At 36.5% G+C, this 13,300-nt stretch overlaps 1 protein-coding gene across 1 annotated transcript; it reads right to left on the reverse strand.

Annotated features, from left to right (window-relative positions):
- Positions 1 to 944: 944 nt before the first annotated feature.
- On the reverse strand, positions 945 to 12,743 carry LOC108675531 (ribosome biogenesis protein NOC1-like). Its single transcript, XM_018163551.2, has 19 exons — positions 12,532 to 12,743; positions 12,211 to 12,369; positions 11,865 to 11,976; positions 11,132 to 11,320; positions 10,667 to 10,866; positions 9,955 to 10,056; positions 9,258 to 9,391; positions 8,855 to 8,990; positions 7,866 to 8,092; positions 7,056 to 7,203; positions 6,326 to 6,568; positions 5,814 to 6,041; positions 4,709 to 4,865; positions 4,060 to 4,192; positions 3,339 to 3,550; positions 2,252 to 2,746; positions 1,878 to 1,936; positions 1,523 to 1,664; positions 945 to 1,159 (listed from the first exon to the last, which is right to left on the reverse strand). Exons 1-19 carry the CDS (start codon positions 12,685 to 12,687, stop codon positions 963 to 965), a joined length of 3,429 nt encoding a protein of 1,142 aa, XP_018019040.1. The 5' UTR covers positions 12,688 to 12,743; the 3' UTR covers positions 945 to 962.
- Between the last annotated feature and the right edge of the window lie 557 nt (positions 12,744 to 13,300).

Consider the following 13,300-nt stretch of genomic DNA (forward strand, 5'->3'; position numbering starts at 1 on the left):
AGTTTTTTGTGCCATTTTGAGGAGGTCAATTTTTTTTAATATCATTTCAAATATGGCACAAAAACAACGTGTCGATCACCACTGTTTACATTTTTGGCCCACGTTGACGTCACACGAGACATGCGCAGAACGGCGAAAAAATCGTCGTCGCCGTGGGTCAACCTTGTATTAATTCAACCATGGGTGCCAACTACCTAGAGACTGCCAAAATTACGTGATAAAACTAGGTCATGACTACGATTACTAATTGATAAGTAAATGATATGATGATGAGAATTGAAGTTGGTAGTAAATACTTTCGTTAGGGCTCGTCGAATTGCACGGTAATTAGAGTTGAACTAAATAAAAAGTCCAGTAGCATTTTTACCTTAAGTTTTGAAATGAATCGGTTAAAAGGGCAGTTTCTAAATCTCCTGTTAACAAGTCTAGAAAAGTACAAGAATAGGCGATAGGCCATGAGCCTATTTAATCAGCGCCGATACAACTATGTTAGGTTTTTATATAAAACTTCCATTGTTGTAACTTTTTGAAGAGATTAGTGAGAAATTAGTGTCGAGACCGCGTAGGTTAGTGTTAATAGTTTTTATTAACATTGAACTGATTTCGACGTTAATTTGAAGAAAAATCTGGCGAAAAATTATTCTTTATCAACGGAAATACAAGAATAGTTTACACCGAGAGTGTTGTTCTACCTCAGTTACAAACATGAACGTAATTTCTTAACACTTACAATTTTAAAGTCATGTTATGAATTGATTTCATTTTGCGCACATGTTTACCGTTTAAATCTCTCCACTTGAGAGACAGGAAGCATAAGGTTTAATTGAAAAAAAATTTATGGCGGGCTAGTTATAAAAACTTTCCGAAATAAAACACAATTCGAAAAAATAACCAATTACAATAAAAAATAAATAAAATACAGAGGTGGACAATAAAACAAACAATAACTCGCTCACTTTATTTTATCTTCTGCCTCTCTTTGAACGCTGTGCCCCACGATTTGGTCGCGCACTTTCAAACTTGGAGTTGCGGGACATTTTTTTCCCGTTTCTGGCTTTCGAGCGAGCTACCTTGGACCCACTAAAGCGGACGGACTTTTTAGTCTTGATGTTAAGACGGTCACTGGCATGCGCCCTCTCCCACCTCAGTTGATTTTGACCTGTGGACGGATATAGATTAGTATAGATTCTTATCATGGTACGAAGTATCTGTGTAGTCGGTAGCAATACGTGAACTGCGACAGAAAACTACAAATAATTTCCACGTATGTTATGGTAACTTTTTTGATCACCACTAAATTGAATTCCAAAAACTAAATGTGATGTATTTTTTCTGTTATTTAACAACATTGATAGAATGTTATATGTCGTAAATTTTTGTGAGGACGTAGGCCTACCATGAATTATCGACACAACAGACATATTGTTGTACACAAATCAGAGTGAATTCACACATTCTAGCATATTTGATCCAGAGGAATCAGAGTGTTGGATTTACGACAATAATTCGAGATGCGACTCACTAATGCCAGAGGTGTTGACGAAGTCAGAGCTCGTGATGGCAGGCGCGCGGATCTCGTTGCTCTGGAGCAGCTCGGTGAACTCATCAGCATCCATCATCATGTCGTCAAGGGATCGCGCTGAGCGTTCTTTCCTCTTACCAAACTGTGAATATTGTGGCCAAGTAATCACTAAAGAAATGTTGTAGTAGTGCATCATTATCATATCATTGATTTCCTAAATATCTAATGCAATAAAGTGGAGATGATCGTTCAATTAATGTAGAGTTGAATATGCGTAGAAGTATGAATAAGTTCAACGTATCTCAGTAAAAACTTCTAGTAAACTGGCAAGACAGGTCCTATTAAAGCAACTCACCACCATGTCATCCAGTTTCTTCATCTTGCGAGAGTCTAGGCCAAAATCATCTCCAGAATCTGCAATAAAAATCATGAATAAAAAAGTTTTATTCCGCTTCTGGAAAACAATAGATCAGGAACTACTTTTTCAGATAGAACATTAATGAATAATGGCGAACATTATATTGATGATATAATTATTTATTTCAGGATACACAATAGAGACATGAGTTCAATGTCAGAGAATTTGTTCAAACCGGGCTTTGTAACTTTGGATGCGCTGCAATTTATGAATGGATCAAAAATATATTTGAAAATAAAAAAAAAGGTTTAGAAATAACATATATCACATCATGCTAACACGTGAAAAGAAACTCTCAATTTTGCCCTTACCATTGCCATCAAGACTTGTCCACTCATCATTATCCCTCTTCCTCTTGCTGCTCTTCTTCTTGTCTGATGTACTCTTAACGCTCTTGTTTTTCTTCTCAGCCTGTGCGCTTTCCCTTACCCTTTCATTCTTGATTGCCTGCTTAGCTCTCTTGTTCTTATCAGCGACGGCTTTGAGTTTCTTCTCAATTTTTTTCCTGGCTTGCTGGGGCTTTTCTTCCATCTCTTCATCGTCCAGGAACATGTGCCCGTGGTCTTCAGCATCGTCTAAGTCATCAAACTCGTCGCCGAAGTCTGCTTCGTCATCATCCTTGAAATCGTCGCCACTATCATCTCTCGAGTCATCGTCACTGAAGTTTTCATCATCCAAATCATTCAAATCCTCAACATCATCCTGGTCCCCATCGAAGCTCAATGCGTCATCACTCTGGTTCTCATTGCCTTCTTCCTCTTCATCAACATCACTGACGTCCGATCCTAAATCGCTGTCATCATCATCTGAAGAAAGACTAGCATTAAATATTGCAGCTTTGTGATTTGAAACATAAAAAAAAACACAAGCCTGCATGAACCTTAGTCATTAAGCTAATGAGGCAGACTTTATTAAATTATAAGATAAAAACCTGCAAAACTTTTACAAGATATATATGAGTAATCATTTCGATGTTCTGCAAGATAATTTGATCTTCTTCTTAAGAAGTAACCTGGAGACACTAAACTCAAATTCTTTCGTTTTTTTTTTCAGGATGGATTTTATTGCTTATGTCGATGAGGAATCACGACAATTCCTCAATCAAATTATTTGTATGTCATGAATTCCTTTCTTCAATTTCCGTTACACTAAGACATGCGGTGTAAACTAAAGATGTAAAAAGTAATTAGGAAATAAGACGCAACCTAGGAAGTTATGAACTAAAATACTGCACAGGCAGTTGTGTGATGATTACGCTTTAATAGATAATTAATTAATTATAGATAAATAAATAGTAAATGTTCATAGTCTTCCAGAATATTCCAGCGTAGAAATAGTGAATGTTCGGTCTAAGTGACCAGCAATGCTGACCCTTGTGATGACGTTCACTAAGCTCACCTCTGTTACCACGAGCCTTAGCGTTGGCAGCAAAGTCCCACTCATCGTCGAGCTCGTCGTCGTGCTGGAAAGGGTTCTGTGTGACGCCTTTCTTGCCCGCCGCCGACTCAAGGTAGCGTTCAAATTCTTCCTCGTCCAAATCTTCACACTCGTCGTCGTCTTGCTCCGATTTGGCGGCTCGAGAAGACCTGGCTTTGTGCGATGTGAAGTATCTGCACGAAAATTGCATCCGTTTACCAAGTGTTATGATTAAATACTTTAACCTAAAATTTAAAAACAAAGACAACACCAAGTAAATTCACCATATCTTCATGAAAAAGTTTCCCACTTACGAATTTGCTAACGAATTTACTTGGCGTATTCATTGCTTTTAAATTGTGAACTTGCAATTTAAACAGACTAATTATATAAAAACTTGAATACTTTAACCCTTGTAGGACTGTACAGATATACACGTATAGATAATTCATTAGTTTGTATCAGACAGTAGCAGAAGAGTACGTCAACAACACAGACAATAATTCAATAATAAGTCATAATACGTAACAAGTCGTAATATACTTACGCAACTTGTGCCAGATAATTAGTAAAGGGAGAGGGCTTCAAAAAACACAAACTTGTGGCAAGAAAGTTCATGGGTCGCGGTCATTAATTTTTCAATATAATTGAAAAACATTGTGATAGAGCACTAGGAACAAACTGGTACGTTATCAAGACATACTTGTGGAAGAACAAGGCGTCTGCAGGCACGCGGTGCTCAGGCAGGCTGAGGAAGTAGTCTGAAGTGACGCAAGACGTGCGCTTCTTGTCGCCGCTGTAGGCGCTCTTGGCGCCCAGTGCTGCCGCGCCTCCGCCTGAACGTAATAAAATTATTATAAATATAATTTGAATTACATTCCAATTAATTATTAAATAGGCCAATATATTATTTAAAATGAAATTCAAATTAATTATTGAATTAAGTTGAATAGATCAATAATAAAAATAAATCCTCAATGGCCACAGCCAGGTTGGACAACTTCAACAACAGAAATTTAAGAAAAAATAATGCTCCAGCAATTTCATGGTTAATAAGATACATATTGAATTGCCGAATGAATTTATAAATCAGAGAGTTGATTTTCTAAATAGCATCCTTGCCAACTCTTCAGACTTCAATGAAAGTTTGACTAATTTCAGCATAGTTGACGATAACATACCATGTTTCATGGCTCATAATGCCTTAGTGTAACCACTAATAAATAATACTTTAAGCTGATAATGCTGTAGTGTAACCTCGAATAAAATCACACTTTATGACTAATAATGTAATGGACACTTAATGACTGGACGTAATAGTCATTGGATCATAACCTCTGGTCACAAGTCACCTGTTTTGGTCTTGGTAATTTTTTTGGGAGCCTTGTTTACGAATCTGTCCAAGAACTTGATGAGCGAGTAGTCGATGAGAGGGTCGCCAGCGTACTTCGTGTGCTCATTCTCCACCAGATTCTTGGTGAACGCCACCAACGAGGGGTGGAAGTGGTTCTGACATGGACATATTAAAAAATGTAAAAACAAAGGACTCATTAAACAACCTTCTTGCTCAAGAGTGAATTATTATTATTTTTTTTTTCATAATATCGTACAAAGATTATCTATTATGATGATTATCTAAACCACCTTGAAAGAGGGCATTACATATTAAATTAAAAATAATGCGGAGGGTTGTCAATCTGCTGATATTAGCATTTCATGAACTTGAAGAGATGAAATGAGTAGGAAATTACGGTGGCCAAGTAAAGTGACAGGTCGTGCGACTAAATGACGAGTATTCTTAGGCATGATTGTTAGTTATTAAAACTAAAATTGTCATACAAATATTATTTGAATAAGTTGAGTCTTTTCAACACTCACTATTGATCGAAGAAAAATGTCTCGTGCAAATTATCATGCAGTTATCTCAATTTTAACTCACACACCGAGTCTTACGTCATAATTACCTCAAGTAAAGCAGATAAATACCAATAGTTTTTTTCCTTGTGTTCCTTTTTCCTACATGACACAAGTGAGAAAAAATTGATTTGTGGCAAATAAACAACAGTTTCCCCCAAATTTTACCTTGATATTGATCCCACAAATGGAGATCATGACACACACTACACATTTACTCTTATGCTGCGAGTCAAAGATCCTTATAATTTAGTGACCGCGGCAGTGAATAGGTCGAGTGTTGATCGATTTTTGGATATTATCAAAATAATATTTCTTATACAATCAGAACAATACATATTGAGGGCACTGAGAAAAAGTTCAAAAGTGGGCATAACAAAGATATTAAAATATATAAGAACGACTAGGTACAACAGTCGGAGGCCGTGCTAGTTCTGTTATCAAGGTGCCAAAAAATTAGTGAATACAAAAAAGAGAAATTAAAAACAACAAAGATAAAAAACGACTATGTACAAGAGTTGAATGCTGAGCGAGTTCTCTTACCAAAGCGTTGCGCAGTTCCCAGACTTGCGTGGTGTCGGCGCCGCTGTACTTAGGGTTGCGGTGGTGTGCGTCGTACGCGACTGGCTCGTCGTTACGTGTCGGCCGACGCTGGCCAGCACTGCCAGACTCGCGGTCGTCAGACGCGCTCTTTTTCAATTCTACTTTACCGACCATGTGAGGGAAGCGGGACGAGTTTTTCTTGCCTCTCCCTGCCGATGTGCTACCTTTCTGCACAACAGAACGTGGCGATGTAACACAGTAAATTGAAATTGTGACCGGCATGACGAGTGAAACGAATACTTTCCCTATTTTTTGTTTTGTGTTGAAAAATGCACTTCAACTCATTTAGAAGGGGAAAGAGCGCCGCAAAATTTTAATGTTTGACAATATTTAATTAGAGAAATTAAAAAATAAGTTTGACTCCTAACATACTAAAAAATGACATCATAATACATAATTCAATTCGTACTTACAATGAAAATCTTGCTCATGTATATTTTCTTTTGACTCACCTTGTCGTTAGCCTCAACATCGAGATCATAAAAAAACTCGTCAGGCTCAGCGTAAGAACCAGCTGAGTTATTTCTAACAACAGGCTTCTTTGCCTGCATAGATGCTTTAGCAGACGGCAGCCTTGTCGGTTTTCTTGCATCAATTTTCCTCAGAAAGTCCCGTAAGAGCGCGTTGTCAACCGCAGTCTCCCGTAGCACAAATACCATGGCGATGGCCAAGTGGGACGGCTGATAGAACGATATCTGAATAGGCAATAATAAGCATAAATAATTAGCTTCTGCGTTTTGAATAAAATTGCTCAAGTTTGCAGGATTAAAGATTTGCTCGAAAGATTTAACTATTTTAGGTGACAACCAAATGGAATGTAAACTGAGCACCTAGTTGCAACTCTTTCTTTCTACGTTTAAAAATTACGATTCGCAACTCAAGGCAATTGGAAACATGTTTTTGTCACCCGAAAGTCAACATATATGGAATACTATGCCAAGTGAAAACAAGGATCGAAAGACAAACGGAAAAAGCTCCTCAGAAATGATGTAGGTATTATAATGTAAATCTGGGGCCATACTTTCAAAACTCGCTGCTAAGTTAACGTAAGTACTTACGCACTATTTTATTGTCTATGATTGGTGGATTTTGCTTGAAAGGCCGTCAATGATTGGCTGATGAACTTACGATCTCTTAACTTTTTTGGAAAGTATGGATCCAGAATATTACTGAAATTAATACCTGAAGAAGACGCTTAGCGAAGGCGGTGAGGGTTTGGGGGCACTGCATGCGACTCATGGTCTTGAAGACGACGTTCAGGAAGGCCCCCGCAACCGCACACCGGCTGAGCTCGGGGCACAGCAGCCGTTCATACAGCACGCGTTCATATCTGAGTGTTAGATTTCAATAGTTACTGGGTAATCAACTGCGAGAAAATCAAAGTGTGTTGTTTTCAATAGTTATTGGAACATGAAAAACTACTGGATAAATAAAGTATGTTGTCCTCAATAGTTATTGGGAAATGACGAACTACTGGATAAATAAAGTATGTTCAATATATGTTGTTCTCAATAGTTATTGGAAAATGAAAAATTACTGGATAAATAAAGTACGTTGCCCTCAATAGTTATTGGATCGTGACAAACTACTGGATAAATAAAGTACCTTGTCCTCAATAGTTATTGGAACATGACAAACTACTGGATAAATAAAGTACGTTGTCCTCAATAGTTATTGGAATATGACAAACTACTGGATAAATAAAGTACCTTGTCCTCAATAGTTATTGGAATAGGAGAAACTAAGGGATAAATAGAGTACCTATTTTGATGTACATGGTTATATGAATCTGAAAACTACTGGATGAATAAAGTAGGTTTGTTATTGTAAACAGTGATGTGAACATAAAAGCTTTCGAATAAATACAGGAACCAAATAAAATGATAAGTACTCTATTTCCTGTTCTAAAGCGGGATTTGGCCACACTTCAATTATATGGACAATTAACGACATCGTAAAAATAATAATAAACTGTCATAATCCTGACCTAACCTCTCAGGCAAAGCTCCATCAGGGTTCATATTGACAAGGACTTGGTAAAGAAGCTGCAGAATTTGCACGCTGATGTTGAACTTAGTGAAGTGCACTATTTTGTAAAGCATATTAAACTGCTCCTCTAGGAAGCTGCTGCCTTCCCTGCCTTTAGCGTTCGTAGCGTAGGGCAAAGCACGGTTCAGGCCCCGCAATATCGCTGACATCAGTTTACCGTCTACCTCACCCTGAGAATATAGAAGGAAGCCAACCTCATTATTTGAATATTTGATAAAAATTAATTATGGAAATACTTGGTAGAATAGGTACATTATGTATAAAGAATTTTTGTATATTTGTAGTATAATATATATTTGTAGTAAAACGTATATTTGTAGTATAAAATATTAGTATATTTGTAGTATACAGAATATTTGAAACAACTTCCATACAAGAATATTTTAGACACTCTCTTACAATCTCATATAACTCCAACATTTGAATAGAACTTCAACAATTTTTCATAAAACATGACTAATAGAGTATTTGAAGATACTAGATTACTAATTTACCTCACTATAAAACTGCTAATACTACCTCAATATAGGGACATTCGGGGACAACCTCAAGGTTGGAATATTTAATGTAACCTCGTAAGGGAATATTTAATAAAACTTAATTATGGTGATTTGCGATATAACCTCACTATGGAAATATTTTGAGACAACCTCACTCGAGGGATATATGATATAACACACATATGGGGTGAGGCACACATATCCGGCGCTGGTTTAAATTGAGTGTATCATGGAATAAGTGTGTTAGATTAACACGTTTACTAAGTATGTGATTTAGATAAGTGATTCTCGGACCTGTATTGTTATGATCCTTGAAGGCTAATATTTACTAGATCTATTGACACTATTTTCATCGGATTAACACAATAACAAGAAGTCAGAAGTTACAAAATTTATACTCAATGCAATAACTCGATTTAGAAGTAAACTTACAGTTTTAGTGCAGGCTTTGAAGAAGCCAAAATAAAGCCTGATCATTTTCTGCACGAGGCCCACGTCATCCTTAGTAAAGAAGACGTCTTTCAGAAGTTGGATACAGTTTAACTGGGTGTTCTTGCGCTGGTTTGGTCTGCACGTCACAAAACATTCAAGTGAAGAAACAACACGTTAATCTCATCCTTAACAGCTAAGCGTTTCAGTAATCATGTTAAGGATCAAATGCTGATGTCTAAGATAATTTTTGTTTTGTTTTAGAGTTAGCAAAAAGTGGCCATAGACTTAGTGTATGCATGTTTTTTTTCATCTCTACACAGACGTCGACAAGCATGTTCTACAATATGTTACCTGAAGAGGAACTCTGCACAGACGTCAACAAGCGTGTTCTACAATATGTCACCTGAAGAGGAACTCTGCACAGACGTCGACAAGCGTGTTCTTGAGAGCAGGTCGCCTGATGATCAAATTGCGCACTCCGAAGATGACGGCGTTGGCCACCGATTTATCCAAATCACCAAGTTTGTTGGTCAACACCTGATGCAAGAGAAGTTTCAAGCAAGAGTCTTCTATATCATGCTGAGAGAATAGCTCTCTTAGAGCGTCCTCTGTGACATCGGTAGGTAGATTACCTACGTATAACTTTGACATCATAATTGATCAAGTAACAACCTAAACAAAACAAGAACACCAATTAAAATCACGACCGGCTAGTACCGCGTTTACTGCCAACAAAGAAGCGGAGTAGAAGTTTACTAATTTTCAAGACTGCCAGCATGTTCTATATCTTATAAAGAAAAATACGCGAACGCAATATTGAATTTTCAAAGCAGCACAACTTCTTTTAAGGTGTGAATGAAATTAGTCAAAATTCTGGTTGATGCACAAAATAGTTGAAGTAATTATCTAAACAAATTTTGTCACAATACATAGCCAATTTTAACCCATGTGCATGAATCGGCGGATAAGGCATGAATGCGGCAGTATAACCTGTAGTAAAAATGCTAAAATAAATATACAGGCAATATTTAGCTGAAGTTTAATCTTTCTGCTAAAAATGCTACCCATGAAATAGAAATAGTAAAACCAGGATAGATTACCTGCAAGATTATCTCAGTCTCTTGCTTAGGATGATTACCCAGCATCTGGAGCAGCAGCTGCACGGCCGTCAGCTTCGCAGAGGGGCTACCAGACGACACCACCTGCAAAATTATGAGCATTACTGCAAACGTTGTTGTAATTGCCCATCCTGGTAGTGGCGACTAGGGTGATAGGTCAGTTTTGAAATAAATTATGTTGTAAATGAAGCGTTCTTTTTGAAGAGAGTTGCATCACGGTATCAGCCACAAAAGGCTTCATTTTATTGAATTTTANCGAAAAGATTTTAATTTCAAGCTTAAGTCATTAAAGGAGCAAATTTCAAGTTTAATTCGGAAAAACTGAACTCTAGCAGGTGATAGGTCAGTTTTTCCAGGCACTTGGTACCACTGGTAGTTCTACGACCATCACTGGCTCGCTGACCCGCCAGAACCATTTTGATTGCATTACACAACACCCTGGACAAGCCAGGTACTCATTTATCACTACTGCAAACGTAGCAGTAGGTAGGAAATCATAGCAAATATATTAACTATAAAACCAATATAATATTAAATCAAAGACTATATTATTTTTATTATCAATTATATGTCTACTAAGAAATGTCCTACAACACCTTTATAGGTATCAGTTTACACTTCATGAAGAAAGACATCATGTTTATTAATATTTGTTATATTAACAAGAAGTAGGTACACTGCCACAAACTCTCACTTGTTTAAGAGCAGTTACAAGGCGAGTATAGAGAAGCTTCAGCTGGTCTTCATAGTACCAAAGCATGAGTATTGTGTACGCCTTCTGCCTGTCCGTTGTGATGAGAGGCTGCAGGAACTTCTTAAAATCATGCTCTTCAAATTGTTTTGCTACTAAACCTTTAGGCAACAGAGAGTTGTTCAGTACCTCCGTCAAGCTTTCTGCAAGCAAGAATGAAAGATCAGTAAAAAACATGATAATTACAAAATTTTTGAAAGGTCTATTGATTCTCTTATTAAACAAAATTCATTTCAGAATATTCAAAAGTATTTCTTAGCAAAAGCATGACTCATAAATCAATAATAAAAGTCTAACCATATTTCTTCTCAATAAGTACAACTTCATACATCCCTGAGGTAAGAAGAGACATATTTGAAAGTCAGAGCTGGAGAGGATATTTTCATTAAAATTGTACTGAGTTCTTACTCAATATTTCTTTAAGATGACTCTCTTTATTTGCAGACACAAAATCACACAGCTTGGCCAAGTGACTCAATGACTGGACAGGCCACTCTGTGAGCTGCAAGATGTGTGCCGTTATCCTGTCCTTCATGGCGCCCTGGGCAAAAATTTGGCGCCGGAAACGGATATCACGGTCGCCGCTGTTCTCCTCATCTGGACAATTAAACAAATAGTTGAAAAAAATATAACTCAGTACTCACTGCAGTGAGTGACAGAGAGCGCATTTTCTCGTCGACGAAAACATGACGGACAGACGGACATGGCACGGACAGACGGACATGGCGAGCACAATCATGCATTTTTTCAATAAATGAGAAAATGCGATAAAAAGCACATTTACAGCATTAGTGTATGACATGTCTGGCTAAAAACATGCATGGTATATTATAAAATATGTCTTATGAAGATAACACAAGCAGATGGTTTTTACCACAATAAAATAATTAAATATTTAAAAAGGGACTAGAGAAATGTCTTGGGTAAATTTGAGAACCTGTTCCATGGAAACTCTGTGATTTGCTAACAAAATGCAGACAATTTTAATCACCACAGTTAAAGAACAGGTTTACTCGGGAAAACTACAATAAAGTGAGCATGAAAATACTGCAGGAATTGACAAAGCAATGAAGCCAGTATTTAGCATAATTGCTGATAAGAAATATAGTCAATCCGTAAGTAGTTAAACATTGATACGTACATTTCTCATACTGAACAAGCTCATTTTTGTAGAGTTCCGCTGCAAATTCCTTCAACTTTGTTCGTGTCTCTATGTTGACTATAGCTTTAGGTGCAGATACCTCTATTGGTATCTGTAACAGAAGAAGGAAATCTTCAAAAGTCAATACTACACAAAAAAATTCAAAATTTAACAACATTTTCATCAAATATATTTTTGAATGTAAGAAAATGAAAAATAATTCAATCACAAACAAAGTTCAGATGTGTTCAATCAAGTCAATTAATTCAAAACAGAAAATTATTTATATACATAATTCATATCAAAAGTCACGTAGAGAAATAATGCATGCAAAGGAAGCTCATACCTCAAGGTACCAGCCATCTTGTCTGGCCAGCATGGTGGGCATCGGGATGTAGTTGTTCCAGAGTGCAGAGAAGGCCAAGCTTTTCTCCTGCCTGGTGTTCTTGATAAGTTGTGGCTCAGCTGACTCAGGACATTCATTATGACTATCTTCCCCAGCAACCTGTAATATAGAAATACATGCAAGAAATTAAAACTCAGTTTATTAAAAAAAGTTTAAGGTTCTAAATTTTCTGACATGGGATAAATTCAGGAGAAGATAAAATATTTCAAAAAAATTTGAATGATGAGAAATTTTTTTACTACCATAACATGTCTTGCTTACTTCAGATGAGCTGGAAATTGTCTGATCCTGAATGGCAGTTTTTTTATTTTGACGCTTGATAATTTTTTTCTCTTTTTTGATTCTTTGACGCTTTTTCTTGAGCAATGTAGAATCTTCATCAGGAGGGTTGTCATATGTAGTTCCTTTAATATGCATTGTATAAGCTAGCAAGAAATGTAGAAAAACTTTGTTTTAATAATTTCTGAAGGAAAAAAAATACATTTAAAAAAATTAACACTGGACACAGGTATTCTATCTACAAAACAATATACATGTTCATTAATATTTTCAATTTAGTTCTAAGACAACTTTAAAACAACCATGAAGTATCAAATTATGTCATCAGAATTTGTGATGGCAGTATCAAAAACTCAAATATGCCATTGCAAAATCAGTCAGTTGCTTGACTAAGTTGATTTGGGTGCAAACTACTATGCAGAGAACAGATTTATTCATAAAACAATAACTGTTAACAAGTACCATGAATGCCAATAAGCTCACCAGCAGCAATAAAATTGTAGGCCTTCAATAAAAACAATCCATTTTATAAAAAAAACTGAACCACATCTTTTTAGCATAATCAAAACAACTTATAGTCAAACCATACAAATCATAATTCTGATCCTATTTGGAATAGTAGGCATGCATTTGGACTGCAAGGAAAACTTAACTGTGGCAGAGCATGAGTTTGAACTATTGTGAGAGATATTTGTATCATTTAACTTTTTTTTCGCTTATAGAATTAAATCCTCATTTTTGTACAGACTGC

This window comes from Hyalella azteca, unplaced genomic scaffold (genome assembly GCF_000764305.2).
Source record: "Hyalella azteca isolate HAZT.00-mixed unplaced genomic scaffold, Hazt_2.0.2 contig10319, whole genome shotgun sequence".
Lineage (NCBI taxonomy): Eukaryota > Metazoa > Arthropoda > Malacostraca > Amphipoda > Hyalellidae > Hyalella > Hyalella azteca.